Source organism: Symphodus melops (assembly GCF_947650265.1).
Source record: "Symphodus melops genome assembly, chromosome: 13".
NCBI classification, from domain to species: domain Eukaryota; kingdom Metazoa; phylum Chordata; class Actinopteri; order Labriformes; family Labridae; genus Symphodus; species Symphodus melops.
The window spans coordinates 21,032,967-21,056,227 of NC_136703.1; the positions used below are offsets into that span (position 1 = coordinate 21,032,967).

The window sequence follows — 23,261 nt, forward strand, 5'->3', positions numbered from 1 at the left end:
GCTGGTTGGAGGAGCCAAATTTCAGGACCATGGACAGAAACAGCCGGTGGGTGCAGTAACAGACGAGAGGCGGCAGGGGGCGTACTTTCATTTAAAGTCTTAGGGGTCCCATTAAAAAAAAAAAAAACCTACACTGTGTCTTTCAAAACTTTTAAAAATCTTTATTTTTTTTAAAGGACTTCATAACTACATTAAGACAACAAATACATACAAATAAATAAATAAATAAATAACATCATTTCTACACATGGTTTAACAGGAAAAAGACTGGCTCATATTGCAACATCAATCTGCTGTATGAAGAAGAAACCATTTCTTAAAAAAGTAAAGAGAAAAGGTTAAAAAGTGCTCAGTTGCTTGATAGATGATGCTGAAATCAAAGTGACAGCTGGTCCAATACAATTAACTCACTAAACTGTGAATGTAATTCGGCTCTCAACTCCTCCACATTTTTTCCAGTTTTTGCATAAAAGACCGAATAAGAGCTCATCCTTGGTATATAATCATAAATACTAATGATATAAAAATAACAGATCTTCAGGAGAAGGCAATAGCTCATTAAAAGATAATGCATACTATAAGAATAGAATGGGTTTTGTTGTTGTTGTTCGATGCATTTGAAGCACAAATATTTAAAAAGAAAAATTCAAATATTTTATGATTGTCACACCTGATGGACACGTTCACATTCTCAGACTCCTGCTCTTGATTGTCTAATTCTCACTGTAAAACATAATGCTGTAAAGTCACAAACAGCTTATTTTTCAAATGGGTTTGACCCTTTTGCGTACCTCTTGTTTTCTTTAGAGGAAAACAGAGGAAGTCACTGAGAGTTACTTTTCTTTTACGACTGTTTGGATCTCATTTGAAAGTCAAATATATTTATTTTTCTGCACTGATAAGTTCTATTTTGAGAAGTCATTAGTTTCTTCTTTAATTATTTTTAACCAGAATAACCGTGAACCTATGAAGCCTGCATAGGACACACACAAAATATACAGTACATGCATATTTCAGACTTGAGAAGGTCCTTCGTCTAAGGAATGTCACCACCAGTTCCTACTTTATAACTCTGCATACATAGGACTTTTCATCAGGGAGCTATAGACTCAATCACCACTAGTGACCAAACATTTATTTAAATAAAAACCATGAAAATGATAAATGTTTGAAAGTCAAGCTTCACTACTTTATGTGTTCATACAAATATCTCTTTAATAAACACTTTAATAAATAATGATAATCTGCAAACTTGTAAAACACCTGCTTTCTCCTTTCTCATCAGACAGAAGAAACATTTTTAGCCAAGAAGTGGAAGCCTTAAATCTTGGTAAAACATGAAACATCAAAAGATTCCTTTTCTTTGGTAATAACTAGGCCTTATCTTAGTCTTTGTGCAAATATAGCTTCTCATCTCAAATCCCACAACGTGTCAAACTATCGCTTCAATAGTTAGGTGTTTAAACACTAAATAATCGCATGTCAGGACTGCGTATTTAACCCAAATGGGTCCTGTAGTAGTGGTGGTAGGTTACTAAGTCGAGTCCCATCATCCAATTTATAGTGCTCCCAGTTGAATAATATAAACACCATCTGTCTTTAACATGAACATGGTCTAAGGGTAACATAAATGTCGTACGAGATCCTGAAGGTGCAAAAGATGAAGTGCGTTAGGATCCTTATTCACACAAAAACATTCATTTATAATTAACTAAAACACATCATTATTTTCCCCTGAGGTAAATTCACATAGTGCAAGTGTAACATCACAGAAAGGACGCGTGTCTTCACCTCCTGTTACTCCTGATACCGGTGGCCTCCCTTCTGGTCCCAGTCCATACTGAAACTCGACCCTCATCACTGCTGCTGCTGACCACCATCCTTTGGAGGGAACTGACTGGGATCCTCTGCAAAGGGGATAGCTGCAGAAACCAGAAACGAGACCTCTAACAGCTGCAGACGGTTGGACAAATTATCATCTTTAATTTAATACGGCTTTTATAACTTATATCATTTTAGAATCAATTTCGAGCACTCAAATACTGACACATCCAACTCCTCCGTCTTCTTAACTGTGTTACAGTTTACACCTTATCGTGAGGAAAATATCGGTTCATTGTTTCACTATTTTCACAGGGATGGTTACTATATTGTCATCTGTTTGGTGGCAGACACAGAGCATGGCGTTGTTTTTACAGGGTTTTTTGTTGCTAAAAATGGCGCTATGAGAGGTGGTAATTAAATCAGTAGAGTTGCAGATGAGAAGACAAAACTGTGAGGTAAAAGATACTGAAAAGCAGGATGGTGGCGGAGGTAGAGGTAATATATGTCTGCGATCCGTTGTTGATATCAAAATGTTTTATAAACATGATTTAACATGTTCAGCTTCGCTCACGGTTCTGAAACTGCTGCGCTGTATATCTGGTTAGGAGGATCCCAAAGCCCTCAATGAGAGCGAGCAGAATTCCCCCCATCATGGCTGAGCCCACCATAGTTAACGGCCCGCCTGGAGGAAAACACAGATTTCACTGAATCGTGCAAATACATTTAATGTGGTAAATGACACAGAAGAGGTTCAACACTCGCTTCCTCTTACTGCGTGCTGCGAGGATGGCTCCAGTAAGAGCACCGCTTGATATGGAGTTCCAAGGATCCTCTCTCCCTCTGAGACGGACTAAACCACAATCAATTGTGGAGAAGAGGCCCCCCCATATAGCAAAGCTACCTGCAAAACCACAAAACAGCTGTTTGCAAGACTGGATTACAATGATCATGATCAATGAAAAACAGGTTTGTTCTGTTTAATAATTGGGTTCTATATAGCAAATCCTTTTACAGGTAAATCATCAAATGTAGAAAGGAAATGAAACTGTTTATCTCTAACACGCGCACATTAAGATTTCATGAGAGATGATTCCTCCTCACCTCCGATCTGTGGGGCTCGTATTCTCACTGCGTTTGCACTTCCTCTGAGTCTGTGTCTCACACCCTGAAACATGAGAGCCCTGTTTAAGTCTGTCTTTGAAAAAACACACACATGGGCTTCAGAAAGTTGTGATGAACATTACATGGTGAACTCACAGCTGGGGCATGACGAAAGCCCTTGATGGCCTGAAACACGCCTCCTCCAAGTGTGCCCATGGTGAAAGCTCCTCCACAGTCATCAACTATCCTCCAGGGACTGAAGACATGCACCAAAGAGAGAGAGAGAGAGAGAGAGAGAGAGAGAGAGAGAGAGAGAGAGAGAACATGTAAAGTTAGTTAGTTTTCTTAGTGCTCTTTTTATGCACTGCAGGTTTGCACTGGGGGTTGGGGGGATTGCAATTTCATCTGTGCTGTATGTTTAACATGGAGCATATTTGACAAATAAACAACCTTGAACCTTGAAGACAGCATAACATAAGAAAAGCCCCAAACTAACTTCTACTTCGTAGAGTATACATGTATACATGTCACCTCTTAGACACGTAAGTGTAACAGAGTTAAAAATGCACTTTTATTATTATTACTTTAAATTCATGTTTGTTGGCGTAATAAGTATTTGTGAATTTTATTTTAATGAGTCACTCTTATTTTTGATTGTTTGACTTATTTGCCTGTAGTCCTTTTTGCACTCTACCTAGTTTGAGCCTCCTGGGTTTCCGTAGCTCCTCCTGAGCTTCCGTAGCTTCTCCCGTCACTCCCCTCACATTGCTACTCCGCATTGCTGAGGGTAAGTTGTGCTAGATGTAAACTGCAGAGATATTGTGTTGTTCGCTCCATAAATCTAGCTATTTATGTCATAGCCTCTGGTGTATGTTGCTTACTGTTGTACAATATCGCGTTATAAAGCTGTTTTGTGTTGTTTTGACCGTTTTAATAAGTTTTATGGATGTCTTTGTTTCCACCGTTTTGGCGCGAATTTTGTGTGACGTATATTTTGCAGCACAGCTTGTATAAACGCTGTTCTTGTCTGCATGTTTAGGAGCAGAGTGCACATAGAGAAAAATCAGAAGACTATTAATGCGAGATTAATGTCTTCTACAGGTATGTGTATGTGTTTTTATTTTAAGTTGTAAAGTTTGTCTCTGTTTAGTTATTCCACCCCACTGCACTGTATTAATGTGGCCACCAGGTGGCATTTGTTTTTGATTTACTGTTATGAAGAGAGGTGTTAAAACCATTGTTTTAAAATGTTTTTTTACTGTGAGACATTGCTACTCCGCATTGCTGAGGGAGCAGAGTGCACATAGAGAAAAATCAGAAGACTATTAATGCGAGATTAATGTCTTCTACAGGAATAAAAGCTGGAGAACAGTGATCTGTGTTGTCATCTTTGAGCCCTAAACACGCACAAAATCATATCCGTTACACTGGTGCCGTGACCCTTCGGATCTTCAGACCAGCTTGACGCTCGTCGCCGTGGATGCTGTGCAGCCGCCCTGATCTACACTTCAGGATCCTTTTGTGGTTTTATGGGAGACTGTGGTTTAGGGCACTTTGTTTTAAATTCTTGTGATCTGTGAGCAGACTGTTTTTGTTTAGTGATATACGTGTTACTCTAATGCTTTTATTTTTTTATTTTTTTTTCTCTATTCCTCTCATTTAAAACACAACGCAAGTACATTTGATGGTTGAGATCAGCCACTAAATTGCAATGGATAGGTTTGCTAGTCCTACTTTGCCTAAAGGCAGGGGTGTTTGGTTCCATGATGTTGCTGACGGTGGGGCTGTAGGACATTCAAAGTTCACACCTGATGGTTGTGTAGAAACGGGTTCGGGTCTGAGCCCAGGTTGTACTCCTGTGGGTGGGTTAATGAGGGAGGGTCCCCTTAATTCCACAGCCCGCAGCGATGTTGATGCCATTCACCACCTTACGGACATGGTTGGACAGTTAGGTGCTCAAATAGGTGAGTCAATTGTCTCCAAGCTAATGTCAGCTGGTGTTGTGAACTTGACTAGTGACCACCAGACTGCCTCTACTGCCCAGAACTCACAATGTGACATCAGACATGACCTATCACATGTGACAGTCCATGTTAAACCAGATAAGGTACTCCAGACATACAGAGGTGACGGCACTGACAAACACTCGGTCCAGGACTGGATTGACATGACAAATACTCACCTCAGAAAACAGGACATACCTGTATGTGAACGAGCTGAAGAGATCATGGGCCACTTAATGGGCAAGGCCAGAGATGTTGTGAAGATTGCCTTGCGTAGTGATCCTACACTTGATGTTAAACAGAAACCTGAACTGATATATGATGTTCTTCTCCAATACTTCAGCGAAGCTCCCTCATGTCTCCCCCTTGCCGACTTTTATGCTACTCTGCCAAAACACAGAGAAAACCCAGTTGATTACTGGATAAGACTGAACAAGGCAGCAGACCTGGCTCTTGAGGGCCTGCGTAGACGTGGGAAGCAGACGGAGAGCATGAATGATGAGGTGGCTCTCATGTTTGTCAAACACTGCCCTGACCCGGAGTTATCCTGCACCTTGAAGTGTAAACCAATACATGAGTGGACTTCACGTGATGTTCAGCTGAGGGTTGATGATTATCAGAGAGAGTTGAGGGCAACTGGCAGAACCACTGGTGCTCCACAGCTGAAAAGCCAAGTCACAACCATCGCCTCTGAGCAGTCCAGCCTGACGTCGTCCAGCCTGGCAGCATATGAGCAGTGTCATAATGCAAGTCCATTACCCTCATCTTCCTCTCTCCAGGCTCAACAACAGGTGTGTCATCCTCCATGCCCCTCTTCGGCGTCTGTTTCTTGTCAGGGTGGTTCCCAGCATGCTCCAGTTGTACCAGTTGTGGCACATAATCTCCAACAGTCGGAGGAGAGGCTTCTCACTCGTGTGGTCGACATGTTTCAAGAGATGATGGAGAAGATGCAGCGGCGTGACGATTATCATCCAACACGTGGTGGGAAGTTCCGGCGGGCCCCTAATGAGCGACGTGCCAGAGAGGTGGGTTGTAAAGTCTGTAATGACTCCAGCCACACTACTATTTCACACTGCATGTCTGAGAGACTGTGTTTTGCCTGCCATGCTCCTGGCCACACCAGAATGAACTGTCCAGCTAATAACTCTCCCCAGCCACAGTCTGCGGGAAACTAGCCGACCTGTATTCGGAGGGAGGCAGTACAGGTCGCACCACCGACTCCCAAAGTGATGACATGTCAGATGCTGAAAGTGTTTACACTTCAGTGAGAGGCTCATGTGATGACTCTGAAGTTGTTGTCTACCAGAATGTTCACAGAGTTGGCAGCAGTGACAGTCTCTTCTACACGACTGTGAAAATGGGTGGGACAGTGAAAATGGGTGGAATGTTGGACAGTGGTTCGATGGCCTGCAGCATTAGTGAGGAAGCTGAGATGAGGCTGAGAGAGGCCGGAGTGATTACAGACCAAAAGCTGATTGATGTGAATGTAGTCCTTGTTGGATGTGGTGGACTTCGTGTTAGTCCTAAGTGTGCTTTTGATGTGGAGATGGAAGTGCATGGCTGTAGGATGTTAGTTCCCACTCTTGTTGTTCCAGGACAGCATGATGAGTTGATACTGGGAACCAACGTCATAAAACGCATCCTGCATCAGTCAAAGCTTTGTGAGTCCTACTGGAAGATAGTGTCCGGTCCCTGCCCTTCTGGAGACCCAGAAACTGAACAATTCCTGTCCATGCTGTCTGGTCTAAATCCCTGGAAAGGTGGAGAAGTTCCCGACAAGGTCGGTACAGTAAGGTGTAACTCAGCTACCTGCCTCGAACCTGGGCGCGAATATCTCCTGTGGGGGAGACTGCCCAAAAACACTGCTGTTTCTCCAGGAAGTGCCGTCATGACAGAACCCACGTCATCTCATTCGGCTCCCAGGGGTGTTTTGGTCGCAAAGATTGTGACTACATTGTGGGGGGACAGATGGGTCCCATTAAAGCTCATTAACACGTCTAACAAACCTGTGTTATTGAGGCGCAATGCAAAGCTGGCTGATGTCTACCCTGTCGTGGCACTTGAGGACGTGGATGGTGCAGAGCACTCAGAGGTTCCACTTGCTAGCTGCGCTCAGTCAGCCGTGCCTCCAGCTGCAGATGCTAGCTCAGCCAAAGACAAGCTCAGGTCAGTTGGGCTCAGTGGTGTCGATATTGAGTCTTGTGAAGTATCTGGTGACTGTAGGAGGAGACTGGCTGACCTTGTTTTGCAGTATGAGGATGTCTTTTCACGCCACAATCTTGACTGCGGGGAGGCAAAGGACTTTGTTCACCGCATACACCTGTCAGATAACAGACCATTCAGACTCCCATACAGGCGAGTGCCCCCTGGCCAGTATCAGAAGCTGCGTCAAGTGCTGAGTGAGATGGAGGAAAGGGAGATCATCAGAAAATCATCAAGCGAGTACGCATCACCTTTGGTGCTTGTGTGGAAAAAAAATGGAGATCTCCGCATCTGTACAGACTTCCGCTGGCTGAACAAGAGGACCCTGAAAGACGCCCATCCCCTTCCTCACCAGGCAGATTGTTTGGCGGCGCTGGGAGGGAACTGTCTGTTCAGTACGATGGATTTGACTTCCGGGTTCTACAATATGCCACTCCATGAGGACGACAGGAAGTATTCAGCCTTCACCACTCCCATGGGCTTGTATGAGTACAACCGTCTGCCGCAGGGTCTCTGCAACAGTCCTGGGAGCTTCATGCGTATGATGACCAGCATTTTCGGAGACCAAAACTATCTGAGTCTACTGTGCTATTTGGATGATCTGTTGGTGTTTGCACCTGATGAGGAGACTGCCTTGCAGCGGCTGAAGATGGTGTTTGGGAGGCTGCGTGGTCATAACTTGAAGCTGGCCCCGAAAAAGTGTTTCTTTCTCAGGAGGTCCGTCAAGTTTCTCGGGCACATCATTGATGAGGATGGTGTTTCAACGGACCCCAGTAAGATTGAGAACATCACAAACATGTTGACTTCTGACCTCATGGAGCCTGATGGTGTGACCCCGTCTCAGAAGCGGATACGGTCCTTTTTGGGGATGGTTAATTACTATCAGCATTTCGTGCCCAGGTATTCAGCCATCGCCAAGCCGCTCTTTGATCTGCTAAAGGGTGGGAGGAGGAAAGGCAAACACCATAAGATTAAGCTGTCAGGCAGGAGGTTGTGTGCCTCTGACTGGACGGTGGAGCGGACACAGGCTTTTGAACACCTGAAGTCCTCACTGATTCACAGTGTCGTCCTGGCTCATCCGGATTTTGCCCGTCCTTTCATGCTGTCGACTGATGCTTCCCTGGATGGCATAGGTGCTGTCCTGTCTCAGGTTCAGGAGGGCGAAACACAAGCCAGACCCATTGCTTTCGCCAGCAAGTCATTGTCTCAGTCCCAGAAGAATTACCCAGCTCACCGGTTAGAGTTTCTGGCCTTGAAATGGTCTGTCTGTGACAAGTTCAGTCACTGGCTGAAAGGCCACAAATTCACAGTCTGGACTGATAACAACCCGCTGACTCATATCCTGACAAAACCAAAACTAGACTGTTGTGAGCAACGCTGGGTAGCCAAGTTGGCGAGTTACGACTTTGATATCAAGTATGTCCCAGGTCGGCAGAACATTGTGGCTGATGCCCTGAGTCGTGTGCCATTTGTCAAGGAGAGTGTTGGTCACAGGCTGCTTGCTGAACCTTATGCAGGTCTCCTCACTGAGGTCAAAGACATGTCAAACTCATCCGTCCAAAATGCCTTCCGGTCATCCAGTGGTCACAAGCTGCTCTCCTCAGTGAGTGTCAATGCCCAGTCAACATGCAGCCCACTGCAGATGTACACTCAGTCTGTTGCAAGGGAGGATGTATCTGCTGTGTTACAGTCACACCTTGAGTGGGATGTTGGTCCGAGAGCCCGTGCTGTTGAAGTGTTGCAGCATCTGCCTCAGTTGATTCCACCTGGACAGGACGCCTTGCCCGCTTACACTGAAAAGGACCTCCGTGATAAGCAGTTGGAGGACAGAACTCTTTCCCGTGTTCTGTACTATGTTGAGAGACGTCGAAGACCCTCTAGGAGAGAAAGGTTTCAGGAGTCTGTCTCTGTAACAAAGTATTTGAAGCATTGGGATAGACTAACTGTGAGCAACGGTGTGCTATACAGGACTTCAAAGGACCTGAAAACCAAGGCGAAGCGCTTCCAGTATGTTGTCCCTGACTCACTCAAGACTGAGGTTCTGCATGGTGTCCACGATGGAGCTGGACACCAAGCCCAGTTCAGGAGCCTGAGCTTGACAAGGCAGAGGTTTTTCTGGCTGAACCTTGACAGGGATGTGAGAGACTATGTTCGCCATTGTCAACGATGCATCGTTAGTAAGACTATTGAGCCTGAGGGAAGGGCTCCCTTGGAGACCATAATATCAACCAGGCCGCTGGAGCTGGTATGTATTGATTTTTGGTCGGCCGAAGACTCCAGAAACAAGACTATTGATGTCTTGGTGATAACGGACCATTTCACGAGAATGGCTCAAGCGTTTCCATGTAAAGACCAGACAGCTAAGCAGGTGGCCAGGGTTCTCTGGGACCGGTATTTCTGTGTCTATGGCTTTCCTGAAAGGATTCATAGCGACCAAGGCGCTAACTTTGAGAGTCAGCTGATTAGTGAGCTCCTCAGGGTGTCAGGTGTCAGGAAGTCACACACAACCCCTTACCATCCGATGGGAAATGGGAGTGTGGAGCGGTTCAATCGGACCTTGGGTGGCATGATTCGTGCGTTGTCCCCTGAAGAGAAAGCTGACTGGCCACGACGCTTGCAGACACTCACCTTTATGTATAATTGTGCAGTCCATGAGACAACGGGTTATCCCCCCTTCTACCTCATGTTTGGTCGGGTCCCTCGCCTGCCTGTTGATGTCCTCTTTCATGCTGTCCTTCATGACTCTGCTGTGATGAACTATGACAAGTATGTGGCATGTCTTGCAAATGACCTGAAGGAGGCGATGGTGATCGCTCAGGACCATGCTTCAAGAGAGCAGAGGAGACACGCTCAACTGTACAACAGAAAAGTGAAGGGACCCAGTATTGATGTTGGTGACAGAGTGCTCTTGGCCAACAGGAAGGAAAGGGGCAAGAAGAAGCTGGCTGACCGGTGGGAATCGACCATCTACACTGTGGCGAACGTTAACCCCGAGACGCACACGTACAGGATCCGTGACACAGTCACTGGTCAGGAGAAGGTGGTCCACAGGAACCTGCTCATGCTGGCCAACTTCCTCCCTGTGGAGGCCACATGTGAAATGTCTGACCTTGCCTCTTCCATGTCCGCTACGGGCTCCTCATCCCTAGGAACTGATGACATCAGAGTGGATGAAGAGGTCTTGTGTGAGAGAGAGAATGAGACTCTTTGTGGAGCTAGTGGGAGCCTTGACAGTGGAAATGTTGAGATCTCACCTGTGACTGCAGAAGAAGGGCAGGACCCTTTGAGCGATCCAGAGCCCGTGGACTCTGAGGGGAGAACCATTGAATGGATCACACAGCTGTCTGCACCCAGTTTATCAGAGAGAGATGTTGCTGACTTAGCAAGCATGGACTCTGACCCCCAGACCTGCTCAGTCTCACCTGAGAGCTACACGACAGTTCACTCTGTGACTTGTGACTCTGTCCCTGTGACCGCTGTGGATGTCCTGGCAGGTGTGGGACAGCCTGACTCTGCTCTCGATACTATGACACAGACTGACAATGCCTCAGACATTCTGCACACTGTTGACCGGACCTCAACCATGCGCTGTGACTGTTCTGATGCACAGACACAAGTCAGGTCTAGATTTGGTCGATTGGTCAAACCTGTGAATAGGCTCATACAAACCATGTCCAGGCAGGATGTTGTTCAGGACAAGTTCAATGTTAATGCTGTTTGCAAGACTGTGTTCCAGGCTTTTGCTGACTAAAGTTTTAATCGGGTAGCTTATGACCCTTTTGGGCCTGTTAGTTTTGTAATGGTGTGATGTTCACCTGTTTTTATTTTGTGTTGTGTCATGGGGCTGGACTACACTACGTGTTGGGGTCTCGTGGGGTGTACAAGGCACCCTGTTAACAGTTGTTGGGTTGAGGGATAAGCACTGCTCTCATACCACTTCATCCTTATGGGATACATTTTGTTGTTTGGTTTCGTGATGTTGACCCCTGGTAATTTGTGAATGTGTGCTGTTTTCTATGGTGTATACTGTGTTGTCGGTGCTCATGTTCGATAAAATTCAGTGGGGGTGGGTGTAACAGAGTTAAAAATGCACTTTTATTATTATTACTTTAAATTCATGTTTGTTGGCGTAATAAGTATTTGTGAATTTTATTTTAATGAGTCACTCTTATTTTTGATTGTTTGACTTATTTGCCTGTAGTCCTTTTTGCACTCTACCTAGTTTGAGCCTCCTGGGTTTCCGTAGCTCCTCCTGAGCTTCCGTAGCTTCTCCCGTCACTCCCCTCACATTGCTACTCCGCATTGCTGAGGGTAAGTTGTGCTAGATGTAAACTGCAGAGATATTGTGTTGTTCGCTCCATAAATCTAGCTATTTATGTCATAGCCTCTGGTGTATGTTGCTTACTGTTGTACAATATCGCGTTATAAAGCTGTTTTGTGTTGTTTTGACCGTTTTAATAAGTTTTATGGATGTCTTTGTTTCCACCGTTTTGGCGCGAATTTTGTGTGACGTATATTTTGCAGCACAGCTTGTATAAACGCTGTTCTTGTCTGCATGTTTAGGAGCAGAGTGCACATAGAGAAAAATCAGAAGACTATTAATGCGAGATTAATGTCTTCTACAGGTATGTGTATGTGTTTTTATTTTAAGTTGTAAAGTTTGTCTCTGTTTAGTTATTCCACCCCACTGCACTGTATTAATGTGGCCACCAGGTGGCATTTGTTTTTGATTTACTGTTATGAAGAGAGGTGTTAAAACCATTGTTTTAAAATGTTTTTTTACTGTGAGACATTGCTACTCCGCATTGCTGAGGGAGCAGAGTGCACATAGAGAAAAATCAGAAGACTATTAATGCGAGATTAATGTCTTCTACAGGAATAAAAGCTGGAGAACAGTGATCTGTGTTGTCATCTTTGAGCCCTAAACACGCACAAAATCATATCCGTTACATAAGCACACACTCTATGTTGATTAATCAAGTTAAGATATCGTCATACAACAAAGCAAACGGTACATGAGAAATACTAACTTTTAAAATATACAAACTATTAACCCTACCAATTTACAGATGTACAAATGCTGATAAAAATACAGTTAAATAGTTGTAGGTTGTATTCTATTAGATTGTTTTTTGTAACTTCTTATTGTGGTAAAATAATTGGTACTATGAAAAAGATCTAAATCTGTTATTGCAATTAATTAAGATGTTTGTATGTGATGGTTCCTCACATTTGTGTTACTAGTGACAGTATCAATGGTACAACTCAGTCATATTCTGTTGCTGTGTAATATCCTGTTATTAATGAAGATAAGCCTCTTTTATTGAAGGGGGAGAATATGGTTGTTCTTTGAGGAACAAAGACACTGAGGATGCATACAATCGGCACTTTTAATAACAGATGTTATTTTCTTATCAGAATCCAACATGTAATGTCACAAAATGAGAACATTTGAAACTGAGCATTTTTCTCTGTGTGGTAAGACTTATGCAGACTACAAACGAAGGACTGGAGGGATTTATTTCACATTTTGTGGGTTGATAGACACTCACGTTACCCACATGTTCAAAAACATTGTAAAAGTGGATTTTTCATAATATGTCCCCTCAGCACACAAACAGAATTAAAACATATTGTACAATACAGTACAATACAGTTTAGTATGGCATGTAAAGCTGTAACATGCAATCAACCGGACTGAAGTCACTTTATATTTTTAACAGCAGGAATATAAGAAAAAGGGGGCTAGTTATAGAAACATCATGTAGACCTGTGCATCCAGGCCAACACACAAAAAACAGAAGAGAGAAGAGAAAGAGAAGAAAATGTGCCCGCAAAGCAATACTCAGCGTTACCTATCCTATGTTATGACTATGCAATAGAAGCATATAACAGCCAAGTGTCGTACAGAGTAGGTTTATCTTCAAACAGGATGAAGTAGTCACAGTCCCTGTGTGTTTGTAGCTGGTGCAGGATTTAGTACAGTGGACATGAACATACTGTAGAGAAGGTGGACACGATTTAAACTGGGCTCTATAAGAAGAAGCGTGTGTGAATACAGATTAAGATTACGTTGTTCAGTTTACTACACCTTCAGCTTTCATTCAAAACACGGATATATTGATGCACAAGGTTAAAGAAGCTGCTTAGAGCACTTTTTTTAAAAATCTTTATACAGCTTTATTATACACTGACACCGTTCACTTCAATGCATGCTCATCTATTTGCTCCCAAAACAACTTGAATACGACATTTAAAAAAAACAAAAACTGTTTCAGAGGTTAAGCATGGAGAATTAACAAAGAAAGGTCAAAACATTTCAAACTAATCTTACCAAGGTTCACGGGCATATTCCTCCATGTTTTGTTGTCGTCAGGAGGAGAAGAGCGCTACGTCATCAGTGTGCGCGCCTTGTGCTGTTTTTGGATGAGGTCGCATCGTTGACTCTGCTCGACGATCAGAGGGGTGATTTATTAAAAGATACAGGTAACGTGGGGTTTATTTTAATCATCAATGAAGTGTGACGTGTTGTTGTATTAATGGAGCACTCGGGTGTCTCTTTGTTGCTTCTTTGGAGGAATCGAGCGAGCGGTGCCAACCCGTTTTTGTTTTCTGGAAATGCAAGTTTCAATGTAAAAACAGCGGATGATGATTTCGAAACACATAATGAGATATGTTTCTTTTTAAATGACAAAGATGATTCAAACCTGATAATTTTTTGAGCTACAAAGTAAGGCAAAGTACATTTTTTCTTTTTAGATTCCCAGATAATTCACTCTTCAGGTTTTAGTTTGATTTGCTTTACTTCTTTCTGTTTAAAGAATCCCACAACATCAAACTTCCTGACTTTGTTTCCACCTCTCCAGCGTCAGCTAAATTATCTGGAGAAAAAAATATTCAGTTATCTTGTCTTCTGATTCTTAGACTGAAGTTGGGGGCCGCAAAAAATCCTCTCGAGGGCCGCAAATGCCCCCCTGCCCGCATTTCGGACACCCCTGTTGTAGAGTATAGCGACAATTGACCCGAGGCCTCACTAAGATTTCCCCCTTTTTTGTGAACTATGAAAATAAACCTGATTTGTTTGCATCATTTTTGCAATCAAGCAGACTGTTGTTTAACAATTTAATAACCTCAGCTCAGTACAGAAAGCTTTTCCAAGAAAAATAACCACGTTACAGGTTTGATTCAGAGAAAAACAACAACAAAAAAACAAATAAAGAAGATCATAAAAAGTTCCGTACAATATTATTTAAAAAAAACAAAAAAAACGAGCAATTCTAACATGACAGTTTTGGCCTGCAAGAAAAACAAGTTTGGACACCACTACTCTGTAAGTTACATAGTTTTTTAAATGCCCACACCATACATTTCTAATTAAGTCTCCATTGGGATTTTAGAAAGCAACAGCTGAAGACAAAAATGATTCCCCAATTTAATGTAGAAAATAAATTTCAGAATAAGACTTTAAGAGTGTTTTCATTTAGCAAAAAAAATATAATCTGATGTATATTAGACAATCATGGAGGGAAGGAAACGTATTTGAACAAAACCCACAAAGAAATTAAAAACATATATAATTGTAAGTTTGAAAAGATATGCAATCGACAAGAGTGTTGAAATGCTGGTTGTTATGATGAAAAACTGTGTGTCCGTGTATTATTAGAAATTAATGGTAATGTTACTACAGTCCTTGTGTTCTTCAAATGTAAAAACCCAAATGATTCAATATGAATTTGACAAAACCATTCAGCTCAATTATCTACGAATACACAGTAGTCAATGACATGTTGAAAATATCTGGATAATTTATTACAGATAGATAGAGATGGGACAGTGGGCATTATCTCTGTGTTCATGTTCCCAGCTGTTCAAAACAGCTGATGAAGGTTTGTAGTTGTGGTTGCATCATGATTTAATCCCCCCCCTCCTCTCTCTCTCCCTCTCTCTCTGTGACAGGATGCCTCTGCCCCCCGCCCTGCTGGCCCGCTTGGCCAAGAGAGGGATTGTTAAACCTTCAGAGCAAGGTACAGTAGCAGAAAACACATTACTAGAAGATCCAGGCCCTTAAGAGCTTCCTTCTGTGTTTCACTTATGTTCAATGACTACTTTTTTTCTTCTTCAATCCATCCAGAGGTAGACGAGGAGATTATTGCAGAAGATTATGATGACAACAACGTAGATTATGAAGCCACCAGACTGGAAGGTCTACCACCAAACTGGTATAAAGTCTTTGACCCCGCCTGGTACGTTTTCTTTAATAAATTGTCACTCTTCACTTACATTGTTTTCCTCTCCTTGACGGTTTGAGTTTTTGCAAACACAGCCAATTTGATGAGCAGTTAAATACAGCTGTTAAACTCATTCTGTCGCTCTTATAGCTCCTTTTAACTGTCTTTGCTGCTATTTAATGGTTGGGACTCACTTATGTGATTCAGGCTGTAACTCCAGAAGCTCACTCCTCCTTGTTGGTATCCTCACAAAGGCTTTTATTTTGAAAGGTGTTTTTAGAAATTAATTTTCCTTTTTTTTTCAACATAAAACAGAGCTGGGAAAAAGAACAGTCTGCATGAAATGCTTCTTGAATTGAATAGATCTGACTCACAATACTCTGAATTCACTGGTGGATGAAACCGAGTCATGCAACAAGTGTATTCTTAAGTAGAAGGGATTATTAGACTGTAATTACTCACTTTTGGTTGTAATGAAAAAGAATGATTTCATATTTTTGTGTCTCAACACACTAGCCTCTCTGCTAATCTATCTGGGGTTTTTTTTAAGTTGTACACTAAATTTAAGTCAAAATGTCTTTTTTGTAATCATACCTTTTTGATATAATCAAATAAATTCTAATAGTGTTTTTACTAGTGAAATGTAATTATTCAGATTTCCTCTCTTTAATGCACAGTGGTCTTCCTTATTACTGGAATGTCGAGACAGATTTGGTGGCCTGGCTTTCACCAAATGACCCAACAGCCATGGTTACAAAACCTGCCAAGAAAATTAGAGGTAATGTATCATTATGTCTCTGTTATTTATATTTTTGCTGAGTCATGATCAGTGTGATCCCATTGTTAATTTGCAACTCTGTCATATAATACTTGGTTAATATTGATTGCTCACTAATCTTTGCCGGTCTGACCTCGGTTTGGCTCATTTCTGACACAGATGAAACTTCTGACCATGCCTTCCTTTTATTTTGTCAACAGAGGGAGGTGAAGAGAGAATCGAGAGGCAGTTTGAGAAGCTGGACAGAGAGCGAGAGCGGGAACGAGACAGGGAACGGGAACGGGAAAGAGAGCGGGAGAGGGATCGAGAGAGGGATGAAGGCAGGGACAGAAGAAAGCAGAGGAGAGAAGACATGGCGCCATACAACAAGGGCAAAAGAGGTACATCATACAAAACAATCATGAACAAACCAAAGACGCTTGAACAAATTCATTGATGCATGTTTCTCTTGTAGGGAGAAAAGACGATGAGATGGACCCAATGGATCCAAGTGCCTACTCTGATGCTCCAAGGTATAGTATCAAACGCATCCTGGTACTCCTTTTAAATTTCTTAAGACATTTAGTATTTCACATAATCTTAGGAAATGTGAGACAGACAAAACCATGAAATTATGACACCAATTGGGGTCAAGCACTAAAGCACTATTGCACTTTCCGACAATTCCCATGATGCACCTTAATCCGTCTTTTCTAAAACCCTGTCCGTCAAATCACTTCACCCTGATGATACATTTTAATATATACGCTGGTATCAAACGTGCATCTGATGACATCACTGGGTTTCTCTTCTCAGCTCCTTCGCAGCTACAGACGTCTTGATACAGCTGTTTTACAGACTCGCAGTAAAACTAGTCAAACGCTAAATTTCTGAGTGCCCTTCCGAACCATGTTTTAAAACCAACTTGTTTTACTTCACAGGGGCTCATGGTCAACTGGTCTGCCCAAGCGTAATGAAGCAAAGACGGGAGCAGACACCACAGCAGCGGGGCCTCTGTTCCAGCAGCGACCATACCCGAGTCCAGGAGCCGTGCTTCGGGCTAACGCAGCAAACCAAATACCCAAGGAGTAAACAGAGCTCCACAGAAACGAATAAAACAGCTGTACAGTTTGTTTTCTCTTTGTTTACATGTTAAATGGTTGCTGACAGATCATCTCTGAAGTTCTTTTTTCATTCTGTTTGTACTTTTCAGAGTCTTAGCATTTAAACCACCATTGCATCCATACTCTGCTCGAACATGTAGTACAGGTGTAAATATGTTTTTATATGAACTTACGATTGACCATTTGTGTTGTTAGGACAATTTGCTGATGTGATTTACTAATAAATTTAAACAAACGACCCAACTTGTCTGTATGGTGTGGTGGTACGACTTGTAATAACATCTGTACAAATACATCTTTAACGTTTTATTACAAAATTCCAATGATTTAAAATCTCATGATCTATTATTTCTGAATATAACAACAAACAAAGTTTCATACAGGATAAACAAGGACAACATATTTGACTGGTGGTGAGAAAGGTGTGGCTCAGTGATCTGTTTCTCCTACATAGTGACAGATACAGTCATAGTCCAGAGTGAACACTTCCTCCTCGTATCGCTCCAGTTGCACCATCGCTCTGCACTTGTTCTTGTCCCGTCGGAGAATACGGCCGACCTGTTTTTAACAAATAAAAACGCTGCGATTAAAGAGTACAAACCAGTTTAAACGCATGGCAGGAATGATGATGGTTTGCTTACCTGTCCTCTGTGCTCCCCCAGTACAACCATTACAGAATCGTTTTCACTTTTTGGAACCATGGTTTCCAGCATGTCCTGCTTCACATCTGCCAAGAAACAAACAAACTGGGTTATAAGAAAGGCTGAGTCCCCACCTGTTCACTACTGACTCAGTAGATATATTAGATATTTGACTTTATACCAGTTCTTTTCCAAAAAGAGAGCACTTTTAAAATCTGCGCTGAGGACCCACTTAACATAGTTTCCAAAATGATAAGACAATTTCAACAAAATGTGATCACTGGTCCTGTAGAAAAGAGCCGGCGTCAGCCTCACCAACATTCATCCGTTGTTTTTCTTTGAGACTTACAGTCGTGAAATGTGTCTTTGACTTTTTAACCGTATTATCAGAGAGGCAACCGGATAACGCAGATGAGGTCTTGGGCGTTAAGATGACATTTTTTCTTTTGATTTTTTTCAACAACCAATAAATACAATCATTGAATTTAACCCTTAGTTGCAGCCCTTACCGGCAGGAAAATAATAATACAATACAAATATTTCCCTAACAGGACCTCTCTGTCTCAGCTGTTAATAATTATCTCCACAAAAACCAAAGGCTACCTGACTTCATGATTCAGTCAGTCAGTAAGATGTTGACTGTACATTTTATAACTGATCAAATGAAAATAAGACACCTGAAAGAATGAACTATCACCATGAAGAAGAGGAAGAAGAAGAAGAAGTGACATGGCTCTAATGACTCACCGTCGAGCAGTCTTCCCTCTTCAGTTCGACACACGCACGTTGACGGCGACAGGACGTCCTCCACACGCATCTAGAAGAAGAAAAGACGCATCTTAACAGCTGTGCTCGTTCTACAGTAGGTCAGACACGAGTCAATGCTCCCAGTGTATCACGGTTAATCAAACATAGTGGAACTATTATTTCCATCCAATGAATTATGTGTGTAATAGTAACGGGAAAAATGCGTGTCGAGTGTAATAATGAGGAAATAAATTTCCTTTACATGTTTACATGGACTGGATCTGGAATGACTCTTTAGTAAGCGTACATATTATAGATGTGCTTACATCACTGGGCATGTGGTTTGCTCATTTCGTACCTTTGAGTTGTAGTATCTGCCTCCTTTAAAAGCTTTGTCTATAAAGCGGACTTTCAGGTCTCTCTGCAGCCAGGAGGGGGGAGCCGGGGGTCGTCTCGCCTCTTTCACCGGAGGCTTTCCTCTACAGCAGAAACACAACAAATATCCCCAATATTTACTCAATGAAAACATCTGATAAATACAAGCATTTCGGTTTTTTGTCATGTTTTCACTCATGTACCTGTCTTGACTCGATTCTCTGTGTTTCCTCTTCCGCTCGTCTTTTTCTCTGTCTCTTTCTGAAGATTTGTGTTTCCCCTCGTTGCTGTTACTTCTCCTCTCTTTCTCCTCCAATCTCTGCTGCTCCTTCTCTCGCTCTCTCTCCTTCTCTTTTTCTCTCTCCTTGTCTTTGTGGGCTTTACTCAGGCGACCTGGCGGGGGAAAAGGAAATGGTTAGCATGGCAGTAAGGAACATCCAAACAGTGTTTCTGAGTGATAGTGCTCCAGTCTAAAGACATTACAGCTCAGATTACTGAAATGAAAAAGGAGATATTTTAGCCTCCCTACGTGAAGGCTAAAATATCCTCTGACTAAAGGAGAAACTGTTTTCCTGATAACTGGTAATTTATTGGTCTATTGAATGTCAGAATATGCATTTCATAGAAAATGTAATAAAAACTGAAACTATGTCATTTATAAAGAGAATGACTAAATTAACTATTATTTACCTTGCAGATGTAGTTTGAATATTGTGTTTACACGCTGCAATGAACATTTCTACTGATTCCACCTCCAAAATGGCGGTCGGGATTTTGATATTTTCATGGTCCCAAAACATCACCTCATTGAGCTTGCAGGAAAATCATTATGTCCAGATCAGTTTCTCCAAGTGAACCCTTTCTTATTCCTTTGCTCAGATATACTCACTTAGGTCTTTGCTGTTTTTGTCGTATTCTTTGCGCCCGACGAGTTGAACAGCATACTGGCTGATGGTCACTGTCTTGCTGCCAATAGCTAGCTTCACCATGAGTCGAGCGTTGTCTGGGTCGAGGCCTTCAATCTGCAGCATAAAAGTGAAAGATATGAGTCGTTTGGAGAGACGAATACAAAGAAAATGAAACGGGAAGCTGACTGACACCCTGGGGAAGTTTACGGCGCGTCAACCTTTCAGGTCAGCTCTACCTTGCCGTATAGCTCTTTATGCGCCCCTGATGTCACCAGCACGCAGCCACCTGGACCCATCACCAGCTCCTCCTCCTTCACACGCTCCTCACCCGGCTTGGGAGGACGCTGATGTCTGCTGGGCTCCAGGTCTTTGATCGCTGCACGGTCAGCACCAAGACCCAAACCTTTGGGACGGAGCTGGTTTTCGATTGGCTTCACATGTCTGAAGAAGAAAGGGAACGACAGCATTAAATCAAGGGACAAAGATGAGGGAACAGTTGGAGACAAACGTTTATTATATTACAGTGTTCTTCCTGACGTTGGGGTGAGCTAACACAGAAGGTCAAATTCACCCTAGTTGAGTGGAGAGGGGTGATTATGATTACAAAACACAACCCATTTTCTGCTTGCAAGTTTCTTCTTTATCATGTGTTCACACTGTGACTATGTTCAGTTACACATAACATGAATATACAGGAAAAACAAAGTCATAAATGCATCAGGCTCTGACATCACCGCATCATTCTTTTTACATCATATCCTGCCTCTTAACAAATCCTCTCCAGCCTGTAAGAACATTAACAAAGCTCCACATTTTAGAAGCTGCTAAGGCAATAAATCATTTATCAAAAAATTTCTCTTATTTTGTCAGTTTCGTTAAAAAATGTTTCCATTGTTATTTAAACAACACATCGGTGTAAGTAGGGGTCGGGTTCAGTTTCTTACTTACTGTTTAAAGGTGCGGCCAATGCCTTCTTCTTTGTTCCAGCCCATCCCTTTGAGCATAGCCAATCCATAAGCCTCAACTGGAACACTCTCATAATCTGCCTCTGTTGACTGGAAAACAAAAACTTGTTCAGGAAGTGCATAAAGTGTTCAAAAGAAGAGAAGAAGAAACACAGAAACCATGGCGTTCATTCAAAAATAGAGTCAGGCCTAAATGAGGTGCTTATGTAATCTTTGAGTTTGGAAACACGAGAAAGTGCTGGAGGCGACTGACTGAGAAACAGTTCATGATGCCGGTCTTACTCAGCATCTTGACTCCAGGCTGTAAGACTCATCCCGGGCTGACTAAAAGTCACCAGGCAGCAGCCACAGAGACCTTCATCCGAGCGGCGGGCCGACTCAGCTCCGTCTCTGCTGAAGGCTTTCCTCTGAGGGAAGCTGGGAGCACACTGAGCCAGTTTCCCCTGACTCTCCTGCTCTGACAGACACATCTACAGTGACCGACAGCAGATATGGGATGACAGTGATGGGACGTGAGGCATGTGATGAAAAGAGGTCTGATTGGTCGCCTGCATGTCTCTGGGGAGACACCTCTCTGCCACCATAGACTAACTGTACCATGAACATACGCACAACTGTGAACACACACTCAGACAACCATCAGCACTTTCCCACACTTACATTTCAATATGAGCCAAAGTAGCCATTCTACCAGATCATCGTCAGAATATAAATCCAAAGTGTAAAATACAAAATTACAAAGTTAAACATAATAAAAAAAAGAGTGGAGGTATCTGTGCACCATGATCAAGGGTTAAAGGAAGGATGATACATTTACAAGAATCTCTGACTGATGGCAAAGTCATCACCACGTCTCATAACCTGTTCATCCCTGCTTCAGAGTAAAGAGTATTAATAACAGTCACACAACTCGCATCCATACTCACTGATTCAGGCCGCAGATCCACCTTCACATGGTCTCCATCCTCAAAGCCGTCTGGTACTTTGTTTTGCATCAACAGAGGGATTCTGAGGTTCAGGTTTCTCTCCGTTTGAGAGCCATTCTGCCACTCCTCCAGCTGCCTTCGGGAATCTATCAGAGAGGATTAGAGAGAAAGGAAGGTTTTTCTTTTATCATTTTAATTTTACTAAATGTTGCTTAAAGTGCTGTGCTCAGGATGGATTCATGTTGAGTGCTAGTAGATAACATAACAAAGAGTCAGGTCTCCTGCCTGCTCTTATGTAAAGTGACTTGAGATGAGATAACACTGATGATCAATTAGTGATGTATGGGAGGAGCTTTGAGTACAGGTAAGTTAATGGCAGCCTCTCTAAGGAGCATCAACACTGAAACACACCTTCAATGAGTTCTTTGACCGCCTGAGAATCCACAGAATCATTTCCCTGGGTTGCTTCTTTCGTCTTGCCTTCACCAACGTCACTCTGGACCACTTTGTCAGTTTTGTGCCAGCGGTTCTTTTGGATGAGAGGGATGATGAGCTCTTTGGGCTTCTCGGATGGCTTAGTACTGACAGAGACAAAGCAGAGTTAGCGAGTTGGTCATATCTTTAACACCACACACAGCCACAATTCACATTAACACGTTGTCAGTGTCACTAAGAACATGCTTCTAAATCCAACAGGGTTTAATTTCTGTCTGGCGAGCTTTGATTGAACGGAAACGTAACCGTTACGCGAATGCTACAACAGTTAGCATTAGCTTCCGTAGCGTACCTTTGCAGTTCATTTTTGTCAATTCCGGTCAAATAATCCCTCTCGTCTTTCTTAAACTTGGCGTCGCCTGTTGGGGCTTTTAATTTGCTGACAGTTTTAGTAAAACCAAACGACACAGCCGGGTTCTTTCTCTCTCCAGGCTCCCCAGAAGCTACAGAGTCGGGGGCGCCTGTATCGTTAGCGAGCGACGCCATTGCTGTTGCTGAACTGAACGTAAAAGAAATGCATTCTGGGAGGTGTAGTTTTCCCCTGCTATGGTTATATTTCATTGTAGTTCCCTTCAGATAACCACAACTCCCATCATGCATCGAAATTAAAGGCACAACAACACGTATAGCGGATCGAGATTGAAACTATGTGTCATCGGATTTTGTGGCGGAGACATAAATAAAAATGTATTATAATCTGGAAAGAAGGAGCAAGATATGCAATAAATACAGGCATAAATAATGTAGCCTACCTGTTTCCACTGCAGGTATCCTATTTAAATTTCGACAATTTTAGCCTCCTATATGAATGAAAAGTTGAGAGAAAACAAAATGTGAAGGTCTTATTAAATTAGGTAGGCCTTCACAATTATTAGGATACTTTTATAGTTACCTCGCAGAGTGCCTACTCCGTGTTTTTGTTTTTGACACGTTGCACAATTTATTATTCATATTTCTTTCAAATA

The 23,261-nt window shown here is 42.5% G+C and overlaps 3 protein-coding genes across 4 annotated transcripts; 1 reads left to right on the forward strand and 2 right to left on the reverse strand.

Moving 5' to 3' along the window:
* Window positions 1-136: 136 nt before the first annotated feature.
* On the reverse strand, window positions 137-13,530 carry timm17b (translocase of inner mitochondrial membrane 17 homolog B (yeast)). The gene is made up of 7 exons (XM_079359374.1): window positions 13,465-13,530; window positions 3,082-3,181; window positions 2,926-2,989; window positions 2,597-2,725; window positions 2,396-2,506; window positions 755-1,922; window positions 137-702 (listed from the first exon to the last, which is right to left on the reverse strand). The coding sequence occupies exons 1-6, from the start codon at window positions 13,488-13,490 to the stop codon at window positions 1,858-1,860; spliced, it is 495 nt and encodes a 164-aa protein (XP_079215500.1). The 5' UTR covers window positions 13,491-13,530; the 3' UTR covers window positions 137-702; window positions 755-1,857.
* Window positions 13,516-17,477, forward strand: pqbp1 (polyglutamine binding protein 1). Its single transcript, XM_079359373.1, has 7 exons — window positions 13,516-13,616; window positions 15,087-15,154; window positions 15,262-15,373; window positions 16,036-16,136; window positions 16,337-16,516; window positions 16,591-16,648; window positions 17,057-17,477. The coding sequence occupies exons 2-7, from the start codon at window positions 15,088-15,090 to the stop codon at window positions 17,205-17,207; spliced, it is 669 nt and encodes a 222-aa protein (XP_079215499.1). The 5' UTR covers window positions 13,516-13,616; window position 15,087; the 3' UTR covers window positions 17,208-17,477.
* A 55-nt stretch (window positions 17,478-17,532) lies between these two features.
* gpkow (G patch domain and KOW motifs) lies at window positions 17,533-22,842 on the reverse strand. Of its 2 annotated transcripts, XM_079359372.1 has the most exons (11): window positions 22,589-22,840; window positions 22,213-22,382; window positions 21,802-21,947; window positions 20,859-20,965; window positions 20,147-20,351; window positions 19,892-20,024; window positions 19,206-19,395; window positions 18,986-19,106; window positions 18,628-18,697; window positions 17,881-17,966; window positions 17,533-17,797 (listed from the first exon to the last, which is right to left on the reverse strand). In XM_079359372.1, the coding sequence occupies exons 1-11, from the start codon at window positions 22,780-22,782 to the stop codon at window positions 17,669-17,671; spliced, it is 1,551 nt and encodes a 516-aa protein (XP_079215498.1). In that variant the 5' UTR covers window positions 22,783-22,840; the 3' UTR covers window positions 17,533-17,668. The 2 variants fall into 2 exon arrangements, with proteins under 2 accessions (XP_079215498.1, XP_079215497.1); XM_079359371.1 differs by having other exon boundaries at window positions 18,986-19,395; window positions 22,589-22,842.
* Between the last annotated feature and the right edge of the window lie 419 nt (window positions 22,843-23,261).

Excerpts from the sequence above, each read along its gene's own strand:
- timm17b (XM_079359374.1), bottom strand. The coding sequence starts at position 13,490 with ATGGAGGAATATGCCCGTGAACCTTG. Across the intron at positions 3,182-13,464 it reads GAATATGCCCGTGAACCTTG|TCCCTGGAGGATAGTTGATG; the intron begins GTAAGATTAGTT and ends GCATGTCTTCAG. Across the intron at positions 2,507-2,596 it reads AGCCATCCTCGCAGCACGCA|GCGGGCCGTTAACTATGGTG; the intron begins GTAAGAGGAAGC and ends GTTTTCCTCCAG.
- pqbp1 (XM_079359373.1), top strand. The coding sequence starts at position 15,088 with ATGCCTCTGCCCCCCGCCCTGCTGGCCCGCTTGGCCAAGAGAGGGATT. Across the intron at positions 16,137-16,336 it reads ACCTGCCAAGAAAATTAGAG|AGGGAGGTGAAGAGAGAATC; the intron begins GTAATGTATCAT and ends TTTTGTCAACAG. Across the intron at positions 16,649-17,056 it reads GCCTACTCTGATGCTCCAAG|GGGCTCATGGTCAACTGGTC; the intron begins GTATAGTATCAA and ends TTTACTTCACAG.
- gpkow (XM_079359371.1), bottom strand. The coding sequence starts at position 22,782 with ATGGCGTCGCTCGCTAACGATACAGGCGCCCCCGACTCTGTAGCTTCT. Across the intron at positions 22,383-22,588 it reads GACAAAAATGAACTGCAAAG|TACTAAGCCATCCGAGAAGC; the intron begins GTACGCTACGGA and ends TGTCTCTGTCAG. Across the intron at positions 17,967-18,627 it reads AGAGGGAAGACTGCTCGACG|ATGTGAAGCAGGACATGCTG; the intron begins GTGAGTCATTAG and ends GTTTCTTGGCAG.